At 42.3% G+C, this 24,608-nt stretch overlaps 1 protein-coding gene across 7 annotated transcripts in view; it reads left to right on the top strand.

Moving 5' to 3' along the window:
* The window catches only part of secisbp2l (SECIS binding protein 2-like), a 200,206-nt gene that overhangs the window by 94,443 nt on the left and 81,155 nt on the right, over positions 1 to 24,608 (top strand). For 6 of the 7 annotated variants that reach the window (XM_063065700.1, XM_063065703.1, XM_063065698.1 and 3 more), the window contains 2 exons: positions 5,736 to 5,911; positions 19,224 to 19,539. In XM_063065700.1, the coding sequence (XP_062921770.1) occupies positions 5,805 to 5,911; positions 19,224 to 19,539 (423 nt within the window). In that variant the 5' untranslated portion in view covers positions 5,736 to 5,804. Of the gene's footprint in view, positions 1 to 5,046; positions 5,068 to 5,735; positions 5,912 to 19,223; positions 19,540 to 24,608 lie in introns of those variants that run through there. The other variant, XM_063065701.1, reaches the window with a different exon arrangement.

Genomic DNA, 24,608 nt, shown 5'->3' with positions numbered 1-24,608 from the left:
TCGATTAACAAGATAAAATCCCATGGCATTACAGGAAAGAGGAATGGCTGACAGGCAGGAGGCACTGAGTGGGAATAAAGGGGGCCTTTTCTGGTAGGCTGCCAGTGAATAGTGGTGTTCTGCAAGGGTCAGCATTGGAACCGCTTCTTTTCACAATTTTGTTAAATGATTTGGATAATGGAATTGATGGCTTTGTGGCAAAGTTTGTGGGTTGGTACTAAGATAGGTGAAGGGGTAGTTAGGCTGAGGAAGCAATGCAATTGCAGGACTTAGACAAATTGGAAGAATGGGGAAAGAAGTGGCATATGGAATACAGAGTTGGGAAATGTATGGTAATGCATTTTAGTTAAAGGAATAATAGTGCAGACTATTGTCTAAATGGGGAGAAAATACAAACATCTGACAGCAAAGGGACTTGGGAGTCCTTGTGCAAGACTCCCAGAAGGTTAATTCACAGGTTGAGTCTGTGGTAAAGAAGGCAAATGCAATGTTGGCATTTATTTCAAGGGAATAGAATACAAAAGCAAAGAGATAATGCTGAGCTTTTATATGACACTAGTCAAGCCGCACTTGGGGTACTGTCAACAGTTTTGGGTACTGTATCTCAGAGAGGATATGTTGTCATTGGAGAGGGTCCAGAGGAGGTTCACGAGGATGATTCTGGGAATGAAGGGATTAAGATATGAGGAGTGTTTGGCAGCTTTGGGCCTGTACTCACTGGAATTTGGAAGAATGCATGGGGATCTCATTGAAACCTGCCGAATGTTGAAAGGACTAGGTGGGGTGGATGTGGAGAGGATGTTTCCTATGGTGGGGGTATCCAGAACTAGAAGGGACAGCTTCAAAATTGAGGGAGGACCTTTTAGAACAGAGATAAGGAGGGTTGTTTTCAAATTAGCTAGAGAGTAGTGAATCTGGAATGCTCTGTCGTGGAGGCAAAGTCCGTGGGTATATTTAAGGCCAAAGTTGATAGTTTCCTAATCAGCAGGGCATCAAAGGATATGACGAGAAGACAGTGTATGGGGTTAAATGGGATCGGGGATCAGCCATGATGGAATGGCAAAGTAGACTTGATGGGCTGAATGGCCTCATTCTGCTTCTATGTCTTTTGGTCTATGGTCAGTTTTGAGCCCCTTATCCTAGAAAGATGTGCTGATACTGGAGAGGACTCAGATGAGGTTCATGAAAATGATTCCAGGATTGAATGGTTTGTCACATGAAGAGCAGTTGATGGCTATGTGCCTTTATTCACTAGAATTCAGAAGAATGAATGTTGACTTCATTGAAACCTATCAAATGGTGAAATGTCTTGATAGCAACTATGGAGATTATGTTTCCAGTGATGGGAGAGTGTAAGACCAGAGGGCAGTCTCAGATTAAGGGCATCCTTTTAGAACGGATATGAAGAGGAATTTCTTTAGCCAGAGAGTGGTGAATCTGTGGAATTCTTTGCTACAGGCAGCCATGGAGGCCAAGTCTTTATGTATTTTTAAGGCAGAGCTTGATAGATTCTTAATTGGTCAGCGCATGAAGGGATATGGGAGAAGTTGGGTGATTGGGGCCGGGAAGAAAATTGGATCAGCCATGATGGAATGGCGGAGCAGAATCAATGGGCCAAGTGTCTTACTTCTGCTACTGTCGTGTGGTTATCACCTGGCTAACTTGCAGAGAACAACAATCTGAGTTGGTGGCATAGTGGTGCATGGTCAGGAGGAAATTCTCAATGTAGACTTTATACCTTGAAGTCCCTAATTCTGATGTAGAACATGTCATTATCTCTGATAATTATTGTTGAACAGGGCTTCTTATTGGGGTAAAAAAAATTGGATATCAATTGCATGCCCTGGATTGGTGTCTTTTGTGCCATTCTAGATGGAAATTGTAGAAATGTTTGAATTTTGAAGGATGCAATTAGACCTTAATTGACATTAGTTGTTAAGATCATCAAGGTGAGATTGAGCTGAGTTCTGTAAATACTGTGTTGGAGGTGCATCTGCTTGTGCATACATGAGTATTTCTGGCATTGAGAGTTGGCTTACTGGGCTGAGAACTTGAGAATGTTCTCTCATTTGAAGAAGTAGGAGGTACTGTATAGATATCTTGGTGTTTCAGGTTTTTTTAACTTAGTGATGGGTTCTAATAATTTTATGCAAATTTTAATTATTTAAAAACAAATTTGTGATATTTTAGTATATTTGTGGTATTTGAACTCCTTAGACAGCCATAACCAACCTCTCAAAGCATTCACGTCTATGGTGATGAAGTGCTTTGAGAGGTTGGTCACCCTAGAATCCATTCCTGCCTAAGCAGGGACCTGGACCCACTGCAATTTGCCTGTCAGGTCCATAGCAGATGCAATCTCATTGGCTTTGGATCAGCTGGACAATACTAATACTTGTGTCAAACTGCTGTTTATTGACTACAGCTTAGCACTTAACACAATCATTTTCATGGTTCTGGTCAAAAAGCTCCAAAACCTGGGCCTCTGTACCTCTCTCTGTAATTAGATCCTCTACTTCCTCACTGTAAGATCAGTCTGTGCAGATTGGAAGTAACGTGACCACGTTGCTGATAATAAACACTCGCGCACCTCAAGGATGTGTTCTTCACCCACTGCTCTTCTCTGCTGTACTCTACACCCATGGCTGTGTGGCTTGGAACAACTTAGATGCCATCCATAAATTTGTTGATGACATAATTGTTGTTGGCAGAATTTCAGATGGTGACTAGAAGGTGTACAGGAGCAAGATAGATCAGCTAGTTGGGTGGTGATGCAGCAACAACTTTGCACTTAATGGCACTAAGACCAAAGAATTGATTGGGACTTCAGAAAGAGTAAGATGAAGGAACACTCACCAGCCCTCATCAAGGGATCAGAAGTGGAATTGGTGAGGAATTTCATTTTCCTGGGTGTCAGCATCTCTGAGTATCTATCCTGGGGCTCAACATATTGATGCAGTTACAAAGAAGGAATGACAGCAGTTATATTTCATTTGGAGTTTGAGGAGATTTGGTATGTCACTAAAGGCCCTTACAGGGACAAGATCCAGATACAACTCTCCTCCACCAACACATGCAGCTTATTGCAAGTTCTGCACACCATCGTAGACTTCAAAGCTAAGTGCAATGGCGCAGCTAACATTGCTGCCAACATCGCTGCCTCTCTCCCAGATGAGCTAGATCTTTTTTTACACTCAATGTCACCAATACTGAGCCCCTGAGAAGAGCCGCTGAAGCAACCTGCAGCTCGGTCATCTGAGGCTGAAGTATGCAGCTGTTTCCAATGAGTGGACAGTCGCAAGGCTGCAGGGCCGGACAGCATCCCAGGGCTCGTACTCAGGATGTGCGCAGCTCAACTGGCAGGTATATTTACAGACATTTTTAATTTCTCCCTCTCCCAGTGTAGAGTGCCCTCCTGCTTCAAAACATGCACCATCGTCCCTGTACCTAAAAAGACCAAGGGAACATCTGAATGACTGGCATCCTGTTGCACTCACCTCAATAATAAGCAAATGTTTTGAGAGGCTGGTCAAGGAGTACATTTTCAGCATGCTGCCACCCACACCGGACCCCCGACAATTCACCTACTGAAACAAATGATTGACAGTTGACTTAATAGCCACAGCTCTACACACTGTCCTTACACATCTGGAGAAGAGGGATGCTTATGTGTGAATGTTTTTCTTGGACTACAGTTCAGTATTCAACACCATAATTCCCTCCAGGCTTTACAAGAAGCTCAGAGACCTCTGCCTTCACCCTGCCTTGTGCAGCTGTATCCTGGACTGACTTTAGATCACTGGCAGGTGGTAAGAATGGGCTCCCTCACCTCTGCCCCTCAGACCCTCAACATGGGTACCCTTCAGGGCTGTGTCCTGAGCCCCCTCCTTTACTCTGTAAACCCATTACTGTCGCCACCCACAGCTCCAATCTGCCAATGAAATTTGCTGAAGACACTACACTGATTGGCCTAACCTCGAATAATAACGAGGCAGCCTACAGAAAAGAAGTCATCACTGTGACACAGTGGTGTCAAGAGAACAACCTCTTCCTCATTGTCGCAAAAATAAAGGAGCCAGTTCTGCACTAATGGAGGAATGGAGACAGGCTGACCCCTATTGACATCTGGGGTTGAGCGGGTGAACAGCTTTAAGTTCCTCGGCATTCACATCACCGTGGACTTCACATGGTCCATATATACCGGTTGTGTGGTGAAGAAAGCACAACAGCGCCCCTTTCAACTCAGATGGTTGAAGAAGTTTGGCATGAATCCCCAAATCCTAAGGACTTTCTACAGGGGCACAATTGAGAGCATCCTGACTGGCTGCATCACTGCCTGGTATGGGAACTGTACCTCCCTCAATTGCACTCTCTGCAGAGAGTGGTGCGGACAGCCCAGCGCATCTGTAGATGTGAACTCCCCACTATTCAGGACATTTACAGAGACAGGTGCATAAAAGGGGCCCGAAGAATCATTGAGGAGCTGAGTCACCCCAAACACAATTTATTCCAGCTGCTTCCATCCGAGAAACAGTACCACAGCATAAAAGCCAGGACCAATGTGCTCCGGGACATCTTCTTCCACCAGGTCGTCAGACTGATACAATTATATTTCTATGCTACATTGACTGTCCTGTTATATATACTGTTTATTAAAAATTACTCTAAATTGCACTTTTAGACGGAAACGTAACGTAAAGATTTACTCATGTATGTGAAGGTTGTAAGAAATAAAGTCAATTCAATTCAACGAAGGGTCTCGGCCTGAAACGTCGACTGCGCCTCTTCCTATAGATGCTGCCTGGCCTGCTGCGTTCACCAGCAACTTTGATGTGTGTTGCTTGAATTTCCAGCATCTGCAGAATTCCTGTTGTTTCAATTCAATTCATTTCAATTTTCTACAGATGTACCATGGAGAGCATTCAAACTGGCTGCATCACCATCTGGTATGAGGGCGTCACTGCACAGGATTGAAATAAGCTACAGAAAGTTGTGAACTCATTCTACTCAATGGGCTCTAGCCTCTCCATCATCCAGCACATTTTCAAGGAATGATGCTTCAAAAAGGTGGCTTCCAACATTAAAGATGTGCATCACTCAGAACGTGTCCTTTTCTCATTGTTATCAGGGAAGAGGTTCAGGAGCCTTAAGACACACACTCAATGATTTTAGGAGTGGCTTCTTCCCCTCTGTCTTCAGATTTCTGAATAGGCATTGAACCCATGAACACTACCTCACTACTTTTTTATATTAAACCTAATTCTGATTCTGAATTTATGGCTTGTCTTATGAGCATGTCTGATTTTCATCTAACTGGAAGGAATGAAGATCAAATTACAGATATTTGTGACATCACTTGAGTCAATTGAATGGTTTCTCTTTTGCAAGTCTGTTTTTCTAAATGTTTTACTGCATTTTCTTGGACAAATATTATGTGCACCCTTCAATTAAACTAACCTATGACGGATACAAAACTTATTTTTTTAGATACCTTAATCTTGCAGATTAATGTGCCTGCAGAGAATATTCATAAGAGTTGAATACCACTATGTTTACTGTCTGCTGATTTTTATATGAAAGGTGTAATATATTTGATTGTTTTTTATAATAAAATACTATTATAAATTTTATTTGAAAAGTAAGACGCATTATATGAAATTAGCTTCTATAATATGTGTGCATGTCTTTAATATTGTATTTGTAAAAATAATGGCTTTTTTTACTATTTCATTTAGGATATTCAGCTGTCAGCAGAGGTAGAGCCATTCATACCCCAAAAGAAGGGTATTGAGGCGACTGTTTCTATGGCACTCCAAAATGATGGAAGTGGTTGTGGTGTTGAAGGTCCGCCTATTCCAAGCTACTTGATAACCTGCTATCCTTTTGTTCAAGAAAACCAAGTTAATAATAGGTGAGTTGGGGTTCAAGAACTAGTTCAATACACTTTCATTAAGAATTGCTGATCAAAAAACTAGAGTTGAAAAATCAGTTTCTTTTCAGCTATATATGCCTTGATTGTGATGCATCATTTAGAGAAACATAGATGGCCAAAATCCAAACATTGAAAGATTCATACGGACCCATTCGAATAAATGTAACTTCGTTCTCCACACTGGCCAACATTAAAAAAAAATCAGAAAATGCCACTGTTATGCCATTGTAAAAGGGAGTTAAGGAGGGATATCAGTCTGTGAAGCTAAGACGGGTTGCTGAGGTTTGAGAAAATGTATATCATGCAACCCCAGGGCTGGGGACCCAATGAAAAGAGGACTTTTATGATTGTGGCAGTTCTTTTGGTATATATTAGTGGCATATAATTATCTAAAATAATAGCTTTTGAGATGACCATAGTAATTTGTGTTTTTTTTTCTATGCTTCAGCTGAATTGAGGATTTCCTAGCAAATTCAATCTGACATGAACAATCCCATGCATATTATCTTTAATGACCGAGTTTCTCAAAGGGTCCATGATGTTTCTCAGCAAAGATTTGACAAAATGGCCATTCACCTTATTGTCTACCTGTACTATACATTCTCTTATTGTAACATCTTACTCTGAATTTTTATTGTTTTATCTTGTATTACTGCAATGCATTATAAGGAGATGCACAGTATGAATCACATGGAATATAAGTTTTTCACTTTACCTCAGTACATTTGAGGATAATAAGCCAATTTACATTTCCCATCTGCCAGTTTTAAATGTCAGTTTCACTGACCAAGCCCAAGATTATTTGCATTCAGTTATCAATGTGTTTTGGCTTTATCAATAGCAAGTTGTGTTTCTTAATGGAAAGAAAATCAGGCAGATAGACCTTTGCAAGACTTTATGGGAAAAGGTGGGAGCTCGACATTTAAGGATGCCCATAGTATTGATTGTATAGGCAGTTGGGCAGAAGGAGTGGGGTGGCTCTTGTTTTTTTTTGAGGAAGACGGAATGATGCTGAGATATATCCCAGTTTACTGAGAGTATTTTGCAAAATACAAGACTAATGGCTGATGTGAAGATGCTCTTGATGATGGCTGAGTAGAATTACACTAGTATGTTCTGGAGAAGATGGAATTTTAGCAACTGCTGCAAGAAGTACATCCTCCACCAAACCTTTTTATTAATAGAGGCGATATGGTTCTCCCACGTGAGGTCCTGTGAAATAATGATGCCCGGGACCCTGAATGCTGAAATGGTGCTCGCTATAGAGTTCTTGATAATGAGTGGATTGCACGGAGATACATTTCTCCTGAAATGGATATGTATCACTACGGTTTTGAGGGCATTCAGCTCCAAGTTGTTGTGATTGCACCAGGACACCTGTTTATTTACTTCCTAGTGGTTCTTTTATCCATCACCCCTAGTGATTAATCCCTTGACGGTGGTGTCATCTACAAACTTTTCCAGTTTAAGTGGTGGATCAGTGGAGACGCAGTCATTGTTGTATAGCAAAAATAGGAGAGGGGAGAGAACATGCCCCTTTAACACTCCAGTGCTAAGTGAGTGGGATGTGCTTGCCAAGACTTTCAAACTACCTCATGTCAGAGGGGGAGCAGGGTTGGGAGGGGATTGATCAGATTAACTGTCTGTATTCTATACTGTAGCAAGAAGTCCAGACCAATGGCCGCACTTCATCGATGGACCTGTTGGATTTGTAGGTGAACTATAGCAGATCTAGAAAATTTTGAGCTATGGATTTGAGAAATGACATGACCAGCTTTCAAAAGTCTTTGACTGATGTGACTGCAACTGACCTGAAGTCATGGAGGGCAGTGACCTTTGATTTCCTTCGGTCATTTTTAACATCTCCCTTTTTCCAGCTGTGATTCCCTCTTGCTTTAAGAAGACGCTAATCATCCCAGTACACAGAAGAAACAAAATAAGGTGCCTAATGTCTATCGCCCAGTGGTTCTGACATTTACCATCACAAAATGCTTGGTGAGGCTGGTCATGACATGCCTCAACTCCAGCTTTTCATACAACCTCAACCCAGTGTAATTTGCCTATTGCTAGAACAGGTCTACCACAGACGCCATCCCTCTGCCCCCACACTCATCTCCGAGGCAGCTGGATAGTAAAAATACCTATGTCAGACTATTGTTTATTGACTACAGTTCTGCCTTCTGAAATAAGCTCAGTGAATCTAATGCAGACAAGTGCGAAGAGTTGCACTTAGGTAGGACCAACCAGGGTAGGTCTTGGACAGTGAATAACGGGGACAGAGGAGTGCTGTCGAACCAAGGAATCTCGAAATATTGGTCCATAATTCATTAAAAGCAACAGCACAGGTGGGTAGTGTGGTAAAGAAGGCTTTTAGCCTTCATAAATCAATGTATTGAGTATAGAACACATATAAAAGTTGCTGGTGAACACAGCAGGCCAGGCAGCATCTCTAGGAAGAGGTACAGTCGATGTTTCAGGCCAAGACCCTTTGTCAGGACTAACTGAAAGAAAAGCTAGTAAGAGATTTGAAAGGGGGAGGGGGAGATCTGAAATGATAGGAGAAGACAGGAGGGGGAGGGATGGAGCCAAGAGGGGGACAGATGATTGGCAAAAGGAATGAGGCTTTTCATTCTAGAACGAAGGAGATGTCCTTCTTTTTTAAAGAAAGGGGCTTCCCTTCCTCCACCATCAACTCTGCTCTCAAACACATCTCCCCCATTTCATGCACATCTGCTCTCACTCCATCCTCCTGCCACCCCACTAGGAATAGGGTTCCCCTTGTCCTCACCTACCACCCCACCAGCTTCTGGGTCCAACATATAATTCTCTGTAACTTCCGCCACCTCCAATGGGATCCCACCACTAAGTACATCTTTACATCTTTCCCTCCCCCCCCCCTGCTTTCCGCAGGGATCGCTCCCTACGCGACTCCCTTGTCCATTCATCCCCCCCAATCCCTCCCCACCGATCTCCCTCCTGGCCCTTATCCTTGTAAGTGGAACAAGTGCTACACCTGCTCTTACACTTCCTCCTTTACTACCATTCAGGGCCACAGACAGTCCTTCCAGGTGAGGCGACACTTCACCTGTGAGTAGGCTGGGGTGATATACTGCGTCCAGTGCTCCCGATGCGGCCTTCTATATATTGGTGAGACCCAACGCAGACTAGGAGATCGTTTCGTTGAACACCTGTGGCCACACATTTTAATTCCACATCCCAGTCCCATTCTGATATGTCTATCCACGGCCTTCTGTACTGTCAAGATGAAGCCACACTCAGGTTGGAGGAGCAACACTTATATTCCGTCTGGGTAGCCTCCAACCTGATGGCATGAACATTGACCTCTCAAACTTCCGCTAATGCCCCACCTTCCCCTCATACCCCATCCATTATTTATTTATTTATTTATTTATTTATATACACACATTCTTCTTCTCTGTTTCCTTTTTCTCCCTCTGTCCCTCTCACTATACCCCTTGCCCATCCTCTGGTCTTCCCCCCTCTCCCTTTCTTTCTCCCTAGGCCTCCTGTCCCATGATCCTGTCATATCCCTTTTGCCAATCACCTGTCCAGCTCTTGGCTCCATCCCACCCCCTCCTGTCTTCTCCTATCATTTTGGATCTCCCCCTCCCCCTCCCACTTTCAAATCTCTTACTAGCTATTCTTACAGTTAGTCCTGACAAAGGGTCTTGGCCCGAAACATTGACTGTACCTCTTCCAAGAGATGCTGCCTGGCCTGCTGTGTTCACCAGCAACTTTTATGTGTGTTGCTTGAAATTCCAGCGTCTGCAGATTTCCTCATGTTTTTGTATTGAGCATAGAATATTGTGTTTTGACCCCCTCCATCCAGGGGGACAGTGTGGACATGGTGAAGGATTACAAATACCTGGGGATATGAATTGACAATAAACTGGACTGGTCAAAGAACACTGAGGCTGTCTACAAGAAGGGTCAGAGCTGTCTCTATTTCCTGAGGAGACTGAGGTCCTTTAACATCTGGCAGACGATGCTGAGGATGTTCTACGAGTCTGTGGTGGCCAATTCTATCATGTTTGCTGTTGTGTGCTGGGGCAGCAGGCTGAGGGTAACAGACACCAACAGAACCAACAAACTCATCCGTTAAGGCCAGTGATGTTGTGGGGATGGAACTGGACTCTCTTATGATGGTGTCTGAAAAGAGGATGCTGTCTAAGTTGCATGCCATCTTGGTCAATGTTTCCCATCCACTACATAATGTACTGGGTGCGCACAGGAGTACATTCAGCCAGAGACTCATTCCACCGAGATGCAGCACAGAGCGTCATAGGAAGTCATTCCTGCCTGTGGCCATCAAACTTTACAACTCCTCCCTTGGAGGATCAGACACCCTGAGCCAATAGGCTGGTCCTGGACTTATTTCATAATTTACATATTACTATTTAACTATTTATGGTTCTACTACTATTTATTATTTATGGTGCAACTGAAACGAAAACTAATTTCCCCCGGGATCAATAAAGTATGACTATGAGAAGATAGGATGTTATGGTGAAGCGTTATTAGACATTGGTGAGGCCTAATTTGGAGTTATGTGTGCAGTTTTCTTCACCTATCTACAGGAAAGAATCAAGGTATATTTATTATCAATGTATTTATCAATTATAAACCTTAAGAATTGTCTTCTTACATGCACCCACAAAGCAAGAGACTTGGAAGAACCCAATTTTTTAAAAAAAAGTAAAGTCCAACACCCAAATGCACAGGGAAAGAAACAAATACAAATTCTGCAAACAATGGAAGTGAGCAACAGCATTCTGAAGCAAATTGAGTCCTTTGATCCAAATCCCCTGGGTAGGCCCAAAGCGTCATATTTGCAGGGTAAATTGCTGTGACCAAATTGCAGCCACCAAGCACAGCAGCCGGGACAGTCAGAGCCAGTGCACGGAATTGGCCTGACTGTCGCCTCTGGTCTCATCACCCTGCATTTCTAGTCTATCTGGGCTGGTGTTTAAGTTCTCCAACCAGCGGCTCATCCCTCGCATTAGGACCCGGGCCCCGCTGCAATGAAACAGTCTGGCCCTAGGCATTGCCGCCCAGCTGGAAGCCATTCTCAACCTCGCCAAATTGGCTTGGCACTCAGAATGATCAACTTCGCATCGGGGTTAGTTGGATGGGAGTCGAAATACCTCTGCCTTGACTACACCTCTCCAAATTACACTCTCTAACTCCATCTGTGAGCATGTTGAGGTTTGCAACGTGCCAGCATGGCTCACCACTCCAATCAGCTTCACCTTTGCTCACCTCTTCATTGTTTGTGGTGATGGTTTACTACAATTTTTCAGAAAAGATGTTATTAATAATATTTTTTGTTAAATTTGGTGCCTTTTGGCCTACCAGTAAGCTGTCACTCACCTTCAGTAGTGCCATCTTAAACTGAATGATGAAAATAAGGTTGAATGAGTACAGAGAAAATTTACAAGGATGTTGCCAGGACAGAGGGACTAAATTGTAAGGAAAGATTGAATAGGTTAGGTCTTTATTCCTTGCACTGTAGTAGAAGATTGAGGGAAGATTTGTTGGAGATATGTAAAATATAGTATAGATATAGATAAGTGGTATAGATCGGATAAATGCAATCATACATTTTCCACTGGGGAACTATAACTTGAGGTCATAGGTTTACATTGAAAGTGAAAAGTTTATGGGGAACATGAGGGGAAACTACTTTCAGGATTGTGAGTGTGGAATGAGCTGTCAGCACAAGTGATGCAGGCAAGTTCGATTTCAACATTTAAGAAATGTTTGAATAGGTATGATAGATGGCAGAGGTATGGAGGTATGGTCTTGGTGCAGGTCGACAGGGGTAGACAGTTGAAATGTTTTGGCACAGTCTGGGTGGGTCAAAGGGCCTGTTTCTGTGCTGTATTTTTCTCTGATTATGATTGTATAAAAGCAAGGGTATATAAGCTTGGGCTTTGTAAAACATTGATCTGACCACATCTGGAGTATTTTTAGAAGTTTGGCCCCTTGTCTAATAACGAATATGCTGGCATTTGAGAGGATTCAGGGGAGGTTCACAAGAATGATCCGGGGAATGAAAATGTTGATGTTTGAGGAGTGATTTATGGCTGTCCTATCCTTTCCCGCGTCAATGTGAGAAACCTTTTCAGAAGCGCATGCTCTTTAAACAATGTTCTACATTTACATTGTGCATATACCTGAGTATATCCATTTCTAATTAATGTTCCCAAGTTCCTGCCTAAAAACATAATTCCCCTCTTTAATTAAAATGTTTCCATACTGTCTGCTATCCTTTTCCAATGCTATGCAAAAGATCAGGTAGTTGTATTCACTGTCTCCAAAACACTTCCCCAAGAGACATGACACCTGATCAGGTTTATTGCCTCGCACCAGATCCAGTAGGGCTTCTCCTCCAGTCAGCCTGTCTACATATTGAGCCAGAGATCTTTCCTGGATAGATCTCTACCAACAAAGATTTAACAAATTCTGCCCCATCTAGACCTTCTGCATGAAGGAGTTGCCAATCAGAATTAAGTAAGATGAAATTCCCCATGGGAACAACTTTTTTAGTTTTGCACTTTTCTAAATTGTGCCTCTTGATCTGTTCTTCAATGTCTCTTTTGCTATGGGGTTGAGGTGTTGTCAGTAGAGCACTCCCAATAGAGAGATTGCTTCCTGTTTCTGACTTCCATGCACATTTTGCAATTCCATCCCCCCTTTTTGCAATTGTGATATAATCCGTGATTTGCAATTCCATTTCCACCACTTCATCTACCTCCCTCCCAAACCCTTTTGAAACATCTTCAACTTAGCTCCCTATAGCTTCTCTTCAGGACCTTATTCCTTTTCCTACCTTATGTCATTGGTACCAATATATACCATAACTTCTGGCTGTTTACCCTCCCCCGTTAGAATGCTTGGATCTGAGCCTGCATTCATGAAAGGAGCCTTCAGACGTAAAATCGTTTGTACATGTATTGTTGCCCACACCTGAATGTAGTTCAGTTTCTTGAAATTGACTAGGTTGTACCATTTCCATTTGCCACAGAGAGCTGAAGTAGCTGCATCTTAAAATCCTATTTAAGCAGTATCCCATCCCAGCAAATTCTAATTCCCAATATTGGATTGATTCAGCTCATTTTCTGTGGAGCAAAGGAGACTGGGGGGGGGGGGGCGGGGGGCGACGTAACCAGATTGAGTTATCAGATTATGAGGCAGAAATTTCCTTTTCCCATAGTAGGAATATCAAAAACAAAAGGACCTAAGTTTAAGGTGAGTGGAAAAAGATTTAAGGGGGACCTGGAGGAGGAGAGGGTCAAATCTGGAATTCACAGTCAGGCACTGGTGGAATTGGATACAGTTGTTATGTTTTGGAAGCATTCAGACTTGCACTGAAATAGATAATCATAGAAGGATACAAACCTAATGTATAGTAGGCAAATGGGGTAATTAGGCAGGCAAAAAGACAACGAGCAGAAGGGCCCATTGCTCTTGTTTCTGTGATTCAGTAATGTTGCTGCTCCTTTATTTAGAGTAACTTCATTATATTCTGTAGTATCCACCCCAAATAGGGGATTGAAGGTGATGTGTTGGCTTCTGAAGGCAAGGATGGGAACATTTAGATATCTTGAGTCACTTATGGTGTTTGCAGCATAGAAACAGACCATTCAGCCCACCATGTCCCACTAATCAGTAGGCTGTAGGCTCTTTATAAATTTATTCTTCCAGAACTTTGCCCACAGTTTCTGAAATAAGTGTTCTCATATATTTAAATACTTTGCTACCACTACTCATGCAGTGTATTCAAGGTATATTTAGCTCTCTCGGTAAAAAGGACCCTCTCCCCCCCCACCCCCCCGGATCCCCTCTTTACTGTGTAACTCCTAAATCTATGTACTCCAGTTTTGTCTAACTGATGTTCAAAAAAATTTCTTTCTTTCTACACTACCCCTCGTAGGTTTATACAGTGGCATGCAAAAGTTTGGGCACCCCGATCAAAATTTCTGTTACTGTGAATAGCTAAGCAAGTAAAAGATGATCTGATTTCCGAAAGGCATGAAGTTAAAGATGACACATTTCTTTAATATTTTAAGCAATATTACTTTTTTATTTATATATTTTACAGTTTCAAAATAACGAAAAAGGAAAAGGGCCTGAAGCAAATGTTTGGGCACCCTGCATGGTCAGTACTTAGTAACATCCTCTTTGGCAAGTATCACAGCTTGTAAACACTTTTTGTAGCCAGCTAAAAGTCTTTCAATTCTTGTTTGGGGGATTTTTGCCCATTCTTCCTTGCAAAAGGCTTCTAGTTCTGTGAGATTCTTGGGCCGTCTTGCATGCACTGCTGTTTTGAGGTCTACCCACAGATTTTCGATGATGTTTAGTCGGGGGACTTTGAGGGCCATGGCAAAACCTTCAGCTTGCACCTCTTGAGGTAGTCCATTGTGGATTTTAAGGTGTGTTTAGGATCATTATCCTGTTGTAGAATCCATTCTCTTTTCATCTTCAGCTTTTTTACAGATGGTGTGATGTTTGCTTCCAGAATTTGCTGGTATTTAATTGAAATCATTCTTCCCTCTACCATTGAAATGTTCCCTGTGCCACTGGCTGCAACACAAGCCCAAAGCATGATCGATCCACCCCTGTGCTTAACAGTTGGAGAGGTGCTCTTTTCAGGAAATTCTGCACCCTTTTTTCTCCAAATGTACCTTTGCTCATTGCGGCCAGAAAGTTCTATTTTAACTTCATCAGTTTCCAAAATACATCAGGCTTGTTTAGATGTTCCTTTGGAAACTTCTGACGCTGAATTTTGATGTGAGGTCGCAGGAAAGGCTTTCTTCTGGTGACTCTTCCATGAAGGTCATATTTGTGCAGGTGTCGCTGCACAGTAGAACTGTGCACCACCACTCCAGAATCAGCTAAGTCTTCCTGAAGGTCTTTAGCAGTCAAACGGGGGTTTTGATTTGCCTTTCTAGCAATCCTATGAGCAGTTCTCTTGGAAAGTTTTCTTGGTCTTCCAGACCTCAACTTGACCTCCACTTTTCCTGTTATCTGCCATTTCTTAATTACATTACGAACTGAGGAAACAGCTACCTGAAAATGCTTTGCTATTTTCTTATAGCCTTCTCCTGCTTTGTGGGCATCATTTATTTTATTTTCAGAGTGCTAGGCAGCTGCTTAGAGGAGCCCATGGCTGCTGATTGTTGGAGCAAGGTTTGAGGAGTCAGGGTATTTATAAAGCTTTGAAATTTGCATCACCTGGCCTTTCCTAATGATGATTGTGAACAAGCCATACCCTAACAAGCTAATTAAGGTCTGAGATCTTGGTAAAAGTTATCTGAGAACTCAAATCTCTTGGGGTGCCCAAACTTTTGCATGCCACTGTGTGTGTGTGTATGTATATATATGTATATATATATGTATGTATGTGTATGTGTATATATATGTGTGTGTGTGTGTGTGTATGTATATATATATATATATATATGTATGTGTGTATATATATATATATATGTGTGTGTGTGTATATATATATATATATATATATATATATATATACACACACACACGTATGTTGTGTGCGAGCGCATATGTGTGTAATTAGATTAGATTCAACTTTGTCATTTTGCCAAGTACAGATACAAAGCCAATGAAATGCAGTTAGCATCTAACCAGAAATGCAAAGAATAGTGTTATTTACAAAATAACTGCGAATAAAAAGTAAGTGCTACAGCACACAAATATAAAAGTACTGAGTGAGTACAATATGGGTGCAATACTGCTCTTCCTGTGCCTGCTGGTGCGGAGGCTGCTGCTGTGTCTACCAGATGGGAGGAGAGTAAAAAGTCCATAGTTAGGGTGAGATGCATCCTTGATAATGCTTTTCGCCCTGCCCGGGCAGCGTTTATGGTAGATGTTCTCAATGGTGGGCAGTTGGGTGCTGATAATCTGCTAGACAGTTTTCACCACACACTGGAGTGCTTTGCAGGACAGGACAGTTGCCATACCACAGTGAAACGCAGTTGGTGAGTATGCTCTGAATGGTACAATGGTAAAAGTCTGTCAGTATCCTGGGACAGAGGTGAGCTTTCTTGATGCTCCGCTGTTGCGCCTTTATGATGAGGGTGAAGGAGTTCAGGGACCAGGTGAGATCCTCGGAAATGTGGACACCAAGGAATTTGAAGCTTGATACACACTCCACTGCAGTGCTATTGATGTAGATGGGGGCGTGAGTGTGACTCCTAGCATGCCTGAAGTCCACAATGATCTCCTTGGTCTTCTGGGTGTTAAGGGCCAGGTTGTTGTCGGCACACCATGCAGCCAGGTGCTGGACCTCGTCCCTGTCGGCCGTCTCGTCATCCCCTCTGATCAGGCCAACCACCGTGGTGTCGTCTGCGAACTTGATTATGGAGTTAGAACCACGTACAGGAACGCAGTCATAGGTAAAAAGGGAGTACAGAAGATGGCTTAGCACGCAACCTTGAGGCATGCCGGTGTTCAGGGTGAGAGTGGAGGAGGAGAGGTTGTCTAACTTAACTGATTGGGGCCTGTTAGTCAGAAAGTCCAAGGTCCAATTGCAGAGGAATGAGCTGATACCAAGCTGGCGAAGTTTGGCGATCAGCTTGGCGGGGATCACAGTATTGAATGCCGAACTAAAGTCAGTGAAGAGCATTCTGACGTGTGTATGTGTGTATATATAAATATAAAAATAAAAACTGGGCTGAAGAGGTGGCAGATGGAGTTCAACCCAGATAAGTGTGAAGAGGTTCATTTTGGTAGGTCAGATTTAAAGATAGAATATAATATAAGGCTCTTGGCTGTGTGGAGGATCAGCAATATCTTGAGGTCCATGTCCATAGGACACTCAAAGCTGCTGTACAGGTGGACAGTGTTCTTCAGAAGGTATATGATGTGTTGGCATTCATCATCCATAGGATTGAGTTGAAGAGCTGTGAGGTAGTATCACAGCTATTCAAGACCTTAGTTAGACCCCACTTGGAGTACTGTGTCCAGTTCTAGTCACCTCAGTACAGGAAGGATGTGGATACTGTAGGGAGCATGCAGAGGAGTTTTACAAAGGTGTTGCCTGGACTGGAAAGCATGCCTCATGAGAATAGGTTGAGTGAACTTGGCCTTTTCTCCTTGGAGCGACGTAAGATGAGAGGTGACTTGATAGAGGTGTATGAGATGATGAAAGGCATTGATCGTGTGGATAGCCACAGGCTTTTTCCCAGGCTGAAATGGCTAACATGAGGGGGATAGTTTTAAGGCGCTTGGTAGTAGATGCGGGGGGGTGGTGTCAGAGGTAAGATTTTTCACTCACAGTGGTGAGTGTGTGGAATGCACTTTCAGTGACAGTGGTAGAGGTGGAAACAACAGGGTCTTTTAAGAGACATGGAGCTTTGAAAAATCATGGGCTATGCAGTAGGGAAATTCTAGGCAGTTTCTGGTGTAGATTACGTGGCTGGCACAACATTGTGGGCCAAAGGGCCTGTAATGTGCCCTAGATTTCCATGTTCTATGAGTACAGGCCCAAAGCTGCCAAACGCTCCTCATGTGTTGACCTCTTCATTCCCAGAATCATCCTCGTGAATCTCCTCTGGGCTTCCCAATGACAACAAATGCTTTGTGAAATATGGAGCCCAAAATGTTGATAATACTCCAAATGTGACCTGACTAGTGTTTTATTAAAGCACAGCATTATCTCCTTGTTTTTGTGTTCTATTCCTCTTGAAATCAATGCTAACATTGCATTTGCAGTGTTTTAATGCAGAAGTGTGGTGTGGACTCAATGAGCTGAGGGGTCCTGTTTCTGTGTTGCATTTTTCTATAACCTCAGAATCTAATACTTAATACTTCCAGTTCCCATAGACTGCAGGATATCACCCACCTGTATTTTCCGTGAGGAAGGTGGCATTAGTGTGTTCCAATTGTTCCTTATTGAATTGAAGTGGACTGTAGGTTAGTGGTAGGCTTGTGAATTTTGTTAAAACTCCAAAGCTGGTCTGTATAACAACCTCCTTCAAGAGTAGTAATTAAGGGAGCAATTGAAATGAAGAATAGCTGACTTAGAGCATAATTGGAGTTATTTAAAAGTTGAAGCATCGTTATGTGGTAGTGACATGTTTGAGCTGTGCAACATCTGGATCTGACCGATGAAATGCAACAAGTCATTGATTACCTTACGTAGGCAAGCTAAAAGCGAAGGTGCTCTGATTTTAGGTACCCCCCCCACCCCACTTTTAGTTTGGATAAGAGAATAAGAAAGAATAGAGAAATCATCCTCATTACCACAAGGAAATAGGCCCTAATACCCAGTGAGTTCATGGCAACCACAATCACCATTTTGTTTGTTTGTTTTTTTTTTACTAATCTTGCCTTGGTTAGATCTCAGCTGGAGTACTGACCACATTTCTGGTGTTCACACTCGAGGAGGGATATGTAGAGAAGAAATTCACCAGGATGTTGCCTGGTTTGGGGCAATTCAGTTATGGTGAGAGACTGGGGAGTATGTCTGTTCTCCCTGGAGCGATTGTGGTTAAGAGGGGATGTGTTTATCGTGTGAAGTTCAAAAGCATAGAGTGCAGCAAACATTTCCCCTTATTAAAGGCAAATAAACTAGAGCAGTGGTCCCCAGCCTCTGGTCTGCGGACTGATACAGTGCCGCGAAGAATGCAGTGGTAGTCTGAACGCACCCAGCACATCTTTAAGAAAAACAGCCGAAATAAACAAGCTAATTAATTACGTGCCAGGCGGCGCTTAATTTGAACTTGGGATTTTCCGCTCCAAAGTCCAGCGCTGATGCCACTACGCCACCAGCCGGCTGTCAATATTAGGATGGGATTAATACTGATAGGCCTCCAGTGGTTGGTGTGATGGACTTGTTTCTGTACTGTGACATTCGGAAGTGCTATTCTCATAGTCCTACTCACCACCTGTTATCATTGATTTACACACGGGGCAAATTACTGTGGCCACTTAACTTTCCAGTTTGTTTGTTCTTCATGTGAATGGAAACTGGAGCAGTAGGAAATGAACAGAACAGGAATCCATACAGTCACAGGGAGGTTGGTGCTTAACCCAAATTACTAGAGCTTTTGAGGCAGCAGCTGTACTGGTCTTACACTTGGGGATGAACTGATAGCTGTTTAGAAAATTGTAGTTTCATGAAGTTATTGTAAAACTATATACCTTGCTGAAACAATTCACTGGACATTAGGTAGAAGTGGGGTGGGCTGATTGGAGAAGTCTTCTCACATACTTATAAACTTTTAATGTTTTTTTTTGACAGGCAATTGCCTGTGTATAACGGTGATATTCGATGGCCTCAAGCAAATCCAAGCTCAACGGGATCATACTTTGCTTATCCAATATTGCCAACTCCACAACCTCCTGTTTCTACGGATTATGCTTACTATCAGTTCATGCCTGCACCATGTACACCAATGATGGGGTTTTATCCTTTTCCAACTCCGTATGCAGCATCATTCCAGCCAACCAGTATGGTGAATTCAGTATCTGAATGTAGTGAAAGATCTGTTCCTGCTGGACCTGTCTGCCCAACTACAACTCAAAGAAACAGAGTCAACAGAGGGTCTTTGCCAAAGGTAGGGATGTGCAACATTTCTAGCTTTTAATATTTACTGAGTCTTAATCATATTAATTGATCCATTTGAAAATAGTGTGGGTTTATTCTAAAAGATTTGATTTCTTTGTTGAAAGACATGTTGTGACAAAATGTTTTGAGGATCTTGTTATTGTTGACTTGTATAACCAAGCACTATATCTGGAGTAACGCACCTCTCTGGAGGAGGGAAATATCCCAGGTGCTAGAAATCTCCAAAAATTCAGTAAGTGCTGGAAACACTGCAGATAAGGCACTAACTATGGAGAGATGAACAGAAATGACATTCGTACATGGTGGACTGAAAAACAAAGAAACTAAATTGCAGGGAGGGATAGGGCTGGAGAGAATGGAGGGATCATGTTGAAACGAGTTGTCTAGGCAACTGGCAAGTTTTAAACAATTGTTATGGGGGAAAATGGAAAAAAAAAAGAAATTAACACAAAGGTACAGGCATATTTGTGGAGACCTTTGTTCATCTCAGTACCACTGTCTTCTGTCAATACTAGTTCATTCCATCTCTGAATCTGCCCTGATGATTTCAGCTTTTGCTTTATTCAGTGCTTCAATAAAAATGTTTCCTCTCTGGGTTCAAAGCAACAGTGGTGCGAGAAAGTTTGTGAACCCTGAAGAATTTTCTCTTATTTCTGCATAAATGTGATGTAAAATGTGATCAGATCTTAACACAAGTCCTAAAACTAGGAAAAGAGAACTCAATTAAATAACAAAAACATTACACTTGTCCATTTATTTATTGAGGAAGGATTATCCAATGTCACATATATTTGTTGGAAAAAATAAGTGAACTTTTGGTTTCAGTTACTGGTGTGACCCCCTTGCATAGCAATAACTTCAACCAAACGTTTCCGGTAGCTGTTGATCAGTCCTGCACATCAGCTTGGAGGAATTTTAGGTCATTTCTCCTTACAAAACTGGTTCAACTCTGTCTGGGGTGTGGGTGGGCTTCCTTGCATGAACTGCTTGCTTCAGGTCCTTTCACAGCATTTCTATAGGATTGAGGTCAAAACTTTGACTGGGCCATTCCAAAACATGAATTTTCTTCTTTTTAAACCATTCTGTTGTTGATTTACTCTTGTCTTTCAGATCATTGGTTGTTGCATTATCTGACTTCTATTAAGCTTCAGGTGATGAACTGCTAGCCTGACATTCTCCTGTAAAATGTCTTGATACAATTTTGAATTCATTATTCCCTCAACAACTGCAAGCTGTCCAGGTCTTAAGGTAGTGAAGCGGCCCAAAGCCATATTTCACGATTGGGATGAGATTTTGATGTTGGTGTGCAGTAACCATTTTCCTCCAAACATAGCGGTGTGCATCTCTGCCAAAAATTTCAACTTTTGTCTCATCTGTCCACTGACCATTGTCCCAGAAGCATTGCGAATATCCAGATGGTCTTTACAAACTTGAGACGTGCATCAATGTTTTTTTTGGAGACCAGTAATATGCTGTGTAGTGTCCTTCCATGAGCCCCATTATTGTTCAGTATTTTTCTTACACATGAGCAAAGACTTCAGATATTCAAGAGATTTGTCTTTTGCACCTCCTTCAGCATTGCATGTTGTGCTCTTGATGTGATCTTTGCAGGATGTCCACTCCTAGGGAGAATAGCAACAGTACCGAATATTTCTTATTTGTTGACAATTTCTCTTATTGTGGACGGATGAAAACTCAGATCTTTAGAAATGCTTCTGTAGCTTTTTCCAGCTTCATGCATCTCTACGATTCTTCTTAGGCCATCTGAAAGTTGTTTTGATCAAGGCACGGTGCATATAAACAGATTTTTCTTGAGAAGAGCAGGCTCTGTCAATAATATAGAAACATAGAAAACCTACAGCATAATACAGGCCCTGCAGCCCACAAAGTTGTGCCGAACATGTCCCTACCGTAGAAATTACTAGGCTTACCTATAACCCTCTATTTTGCTAAGCTGCATGTCTCTTAAAAGACCCTATCGTATCCGCCTCCACCACCGTTGCCGGCAGCCTATTCCATGCACTAACCACTCTCTGAGTGAAAAACCTACCCCTGACATCTCTTCCGTACCTATTCCCCAGCACCTTAAACCTGTGTCCTCTTGTGGCAACTGTTTCAGCCCTGGGAAAAAGCCTCTGACTATCCACACAATCAATGCTTCTCATCATCTTATACACCGCTATCAGGTCACCTCTCATCCTCCGTCGCTCCAAGGAGAAAAGGCGAAGTTCGCTCAATCTATTCTCCTAAGGCATGCTCCCCAATCCAGGCAACATCCTTGTAAATCTCCTCTGCACCCTTTCTATGGCTTCCACATCCTTCCTGTAGTGAGGCGACCAGAACTGAGCACAGTACTCCAAGTGGGATCTGGCCAGGGTCCTATATAGCTGCAACATTACCTTTCGGCTTCTAAATTCAATTCCAGGACTGATGAAGGCCAATACACGGTACGCCTTCTTAACCACAGAATCAACCTGCGCAGCTGCTTTGAGTGTCCTATGGACTCGGACCCCAAGATCCCTCTGATCCTCCACACTGCCAAGAGTCTTACCATTAATACTATATTCTGCCATCATATTTGACCTACCAAACTGAACTACTCACACTTAGCTGGGTTGAATGCCATCTGCCACTTCTTAGCCCAGTTTTGCATTTGCTTGATGTCCTGTTGTAACCTCTGACAGCCCTCCACACTATCCACAACACCCCCAACCTTTGTGTCATCAGCAAACTTACTAACCCATCCCTCCACTTTCTCATCCAGGTCAATTATAAAAATCACAAAGAGAAGGGGTCCCAGAACAGATCACTGAAGCACACCATTGGTTACCGACCTCCATGTTAATATAACCTGTCCGCAACCACTCTTTGCCTTCTGAGGGCAAGCCAATTCTGAATCCACAAAGCAAGGTCCCCTGGGATCCCATGCCTCCTTACTTTCTCAATAAGCCTTGCATAAGGGTGTCTTGCTGAAATCCATATACACTACATCTACTACTGTACTTTCATCAATGTTGCGTGAATGAAATCATCAGAGAGTTATTGGTAGATACAAAGCAGCTTCTTTATTCGACAAAACAAGGTACAGCAGGCATCATACTGAGCCGCTTTTGGTGGGAAGGTCTGCTGGCCCAATGTCTGCTGGTTCGATATTTATTTGCTAAACACAAAGGGCAAGTAACGTCTGGACTGGGATCCACAGCTTTTAGGAAAAGCATTGTTCCAATTATATCCACAATACATTATCAAGGAACAGAAGACTGGTAGCCAAAGCCATTACTAAATGTAAATGACCTAAACCCAAAAATCACTGTAAGGCTACATCCTCATGAGACGAGGTAAGTCTATAACCCAAGCTTTTTCTCTCCATTTTGACCCTCCATCCACACTGAAACGGCGTTTTCCTTCCCCGAAAATGGAGCTTTTCTAAAAAGCTCTCTAGAGTGTTTAAATCTGAAAACGCCGGTTGGCGGTTGTAGTGTGTACGGAGTAACCGGCTAATTTTAAAAATGCTGTCATGATGTGCCGGAACAAATGGTGGCGGCACCGTGGCATTTCATTGTTTTCTTGAACGCAACCTCCAACACCACAACAACAATATCTGACAATAGATGTGTAACAGCCTAATGTAACATTGTATGGAAATACAAGATAACACTGATGTAGACATGTTTTATACATTTAACAAGGTGCTTTATTAATGTATTGCTTGTGCAAACATTCAATAGATGCAATTGTCACTTTTGCCCAGTAATTCATTTTATTGCACATGTTAAATACAGCAAAATAATACAGAAAGACATGGCAAAAGTAAAGGCAAACAAATGAGGTAACAGCAAATTTCACTTTTGCCCAGTAACAAGCCTTATTGCATTTAGTTGTAGCTGTCGTACCTTTCATCGGTGAAGAGACTATGGCTGTAGGAAATGTTTCTGGACAAACGTGCACAAAGTCTTTCGTTTGGCAATTTCCTTTTAAGTTTTTCTAGTCTGTAATTGGACAAATGCGCACCAAGTATACCGTTTCCTCTTCGCTTGTTTTCTGTGTGTCCTGCGCATGCCCAGTAGGAGGAGATTCACCCAAATATCTCTTCTAATGTGGACAGAGGTATTTTCAAAAAAGCCTAGTGTGGACGCCTGTCGTTTTTACACGAAACCAGCATTTTCAAAATTATCCAGTCCAGTGTAGACGTAGCCTAACAGTCACATCCTCAAATACTCAATCGGGCTCGTAAGGCATGACCTGCCTTTGACAAAGCCATGCTGGCTACTCCTAATCATATTACACCTCTCCAAGTGTTCATAAATCCTATCTGTCAGTATCTTACTTACGTAAGATTTTTGAGATTTATAGTTTTCATTATTATGTATTACAATGTGCTGCTGCAAAACAATAAATTTCACTATATATGGCAGTGATATTCATCTTGATTCTGATTCTGAATCTGAACTTCCATTTCATGATCTTTTACTAATTTCCACCCTGCTGTTCCACATTGTCCCTCTCAGAGCTTCCTTTTTCTTGTGCTCTTGGTCTTGAATATGGTAATAACCTGAGCGCAACAACTTCCAAAGCTATCACAACCATAACTTCATTCTTCTTCAGATTTTGTACTCGTAGTTTCTCTATTGCATCTGCTCTGATGATTTCCATACCAGAACGTGTAAGATTTATTCCTGTTTCCTTTATTGTTAGTGGGGTTCTCACTATCACTCTGTATGATTCCTGCATTTTTACCTTCATCCTCTCTCCAAACCAAAACAAAGATAGAAGTTTCTCTTGTTTTTGAGCCATTTGTTCATTATGTGTCGTGTCGTATAACGTGAGTCTTTTCCATGACTGTTCTTGGAAAATTTTTCTCAGAAGTGGCTTGCCATTGCCTTCTGGACAATGTCTTTACAAGATGAGTGATCCCAGCCATTATCAATACTCAAACAACAGGAATTCTGCAGATGCTGGAAATTCAAGCAACATACTTCAAAGTTGCTGGTGAACGCAGCAGGCCAGCTGGAAATTCAAGCAACACACATCAAAGTTGCCTATCACCTGTCCAGCTCT

Source organism: Mobula hypostoma, chromosome 13, assembly GCF_963921235.1.
Source record: "Mobula hypostoma chromosome 13, sMobHyp1.1, whole genome shotgun sequence".
In the NCBI taxonomy this organism is placed as follows: domain Eukaryota; kingdom Metazoa; phylum Chordata; class Chondrichthyes; order Myliobatiformes; family Myliobatidae; genus Mobula; species Mobula hypostoma.
This window is presented reverse-complemented; position numbering and strand designations above follow the sequence as displayed.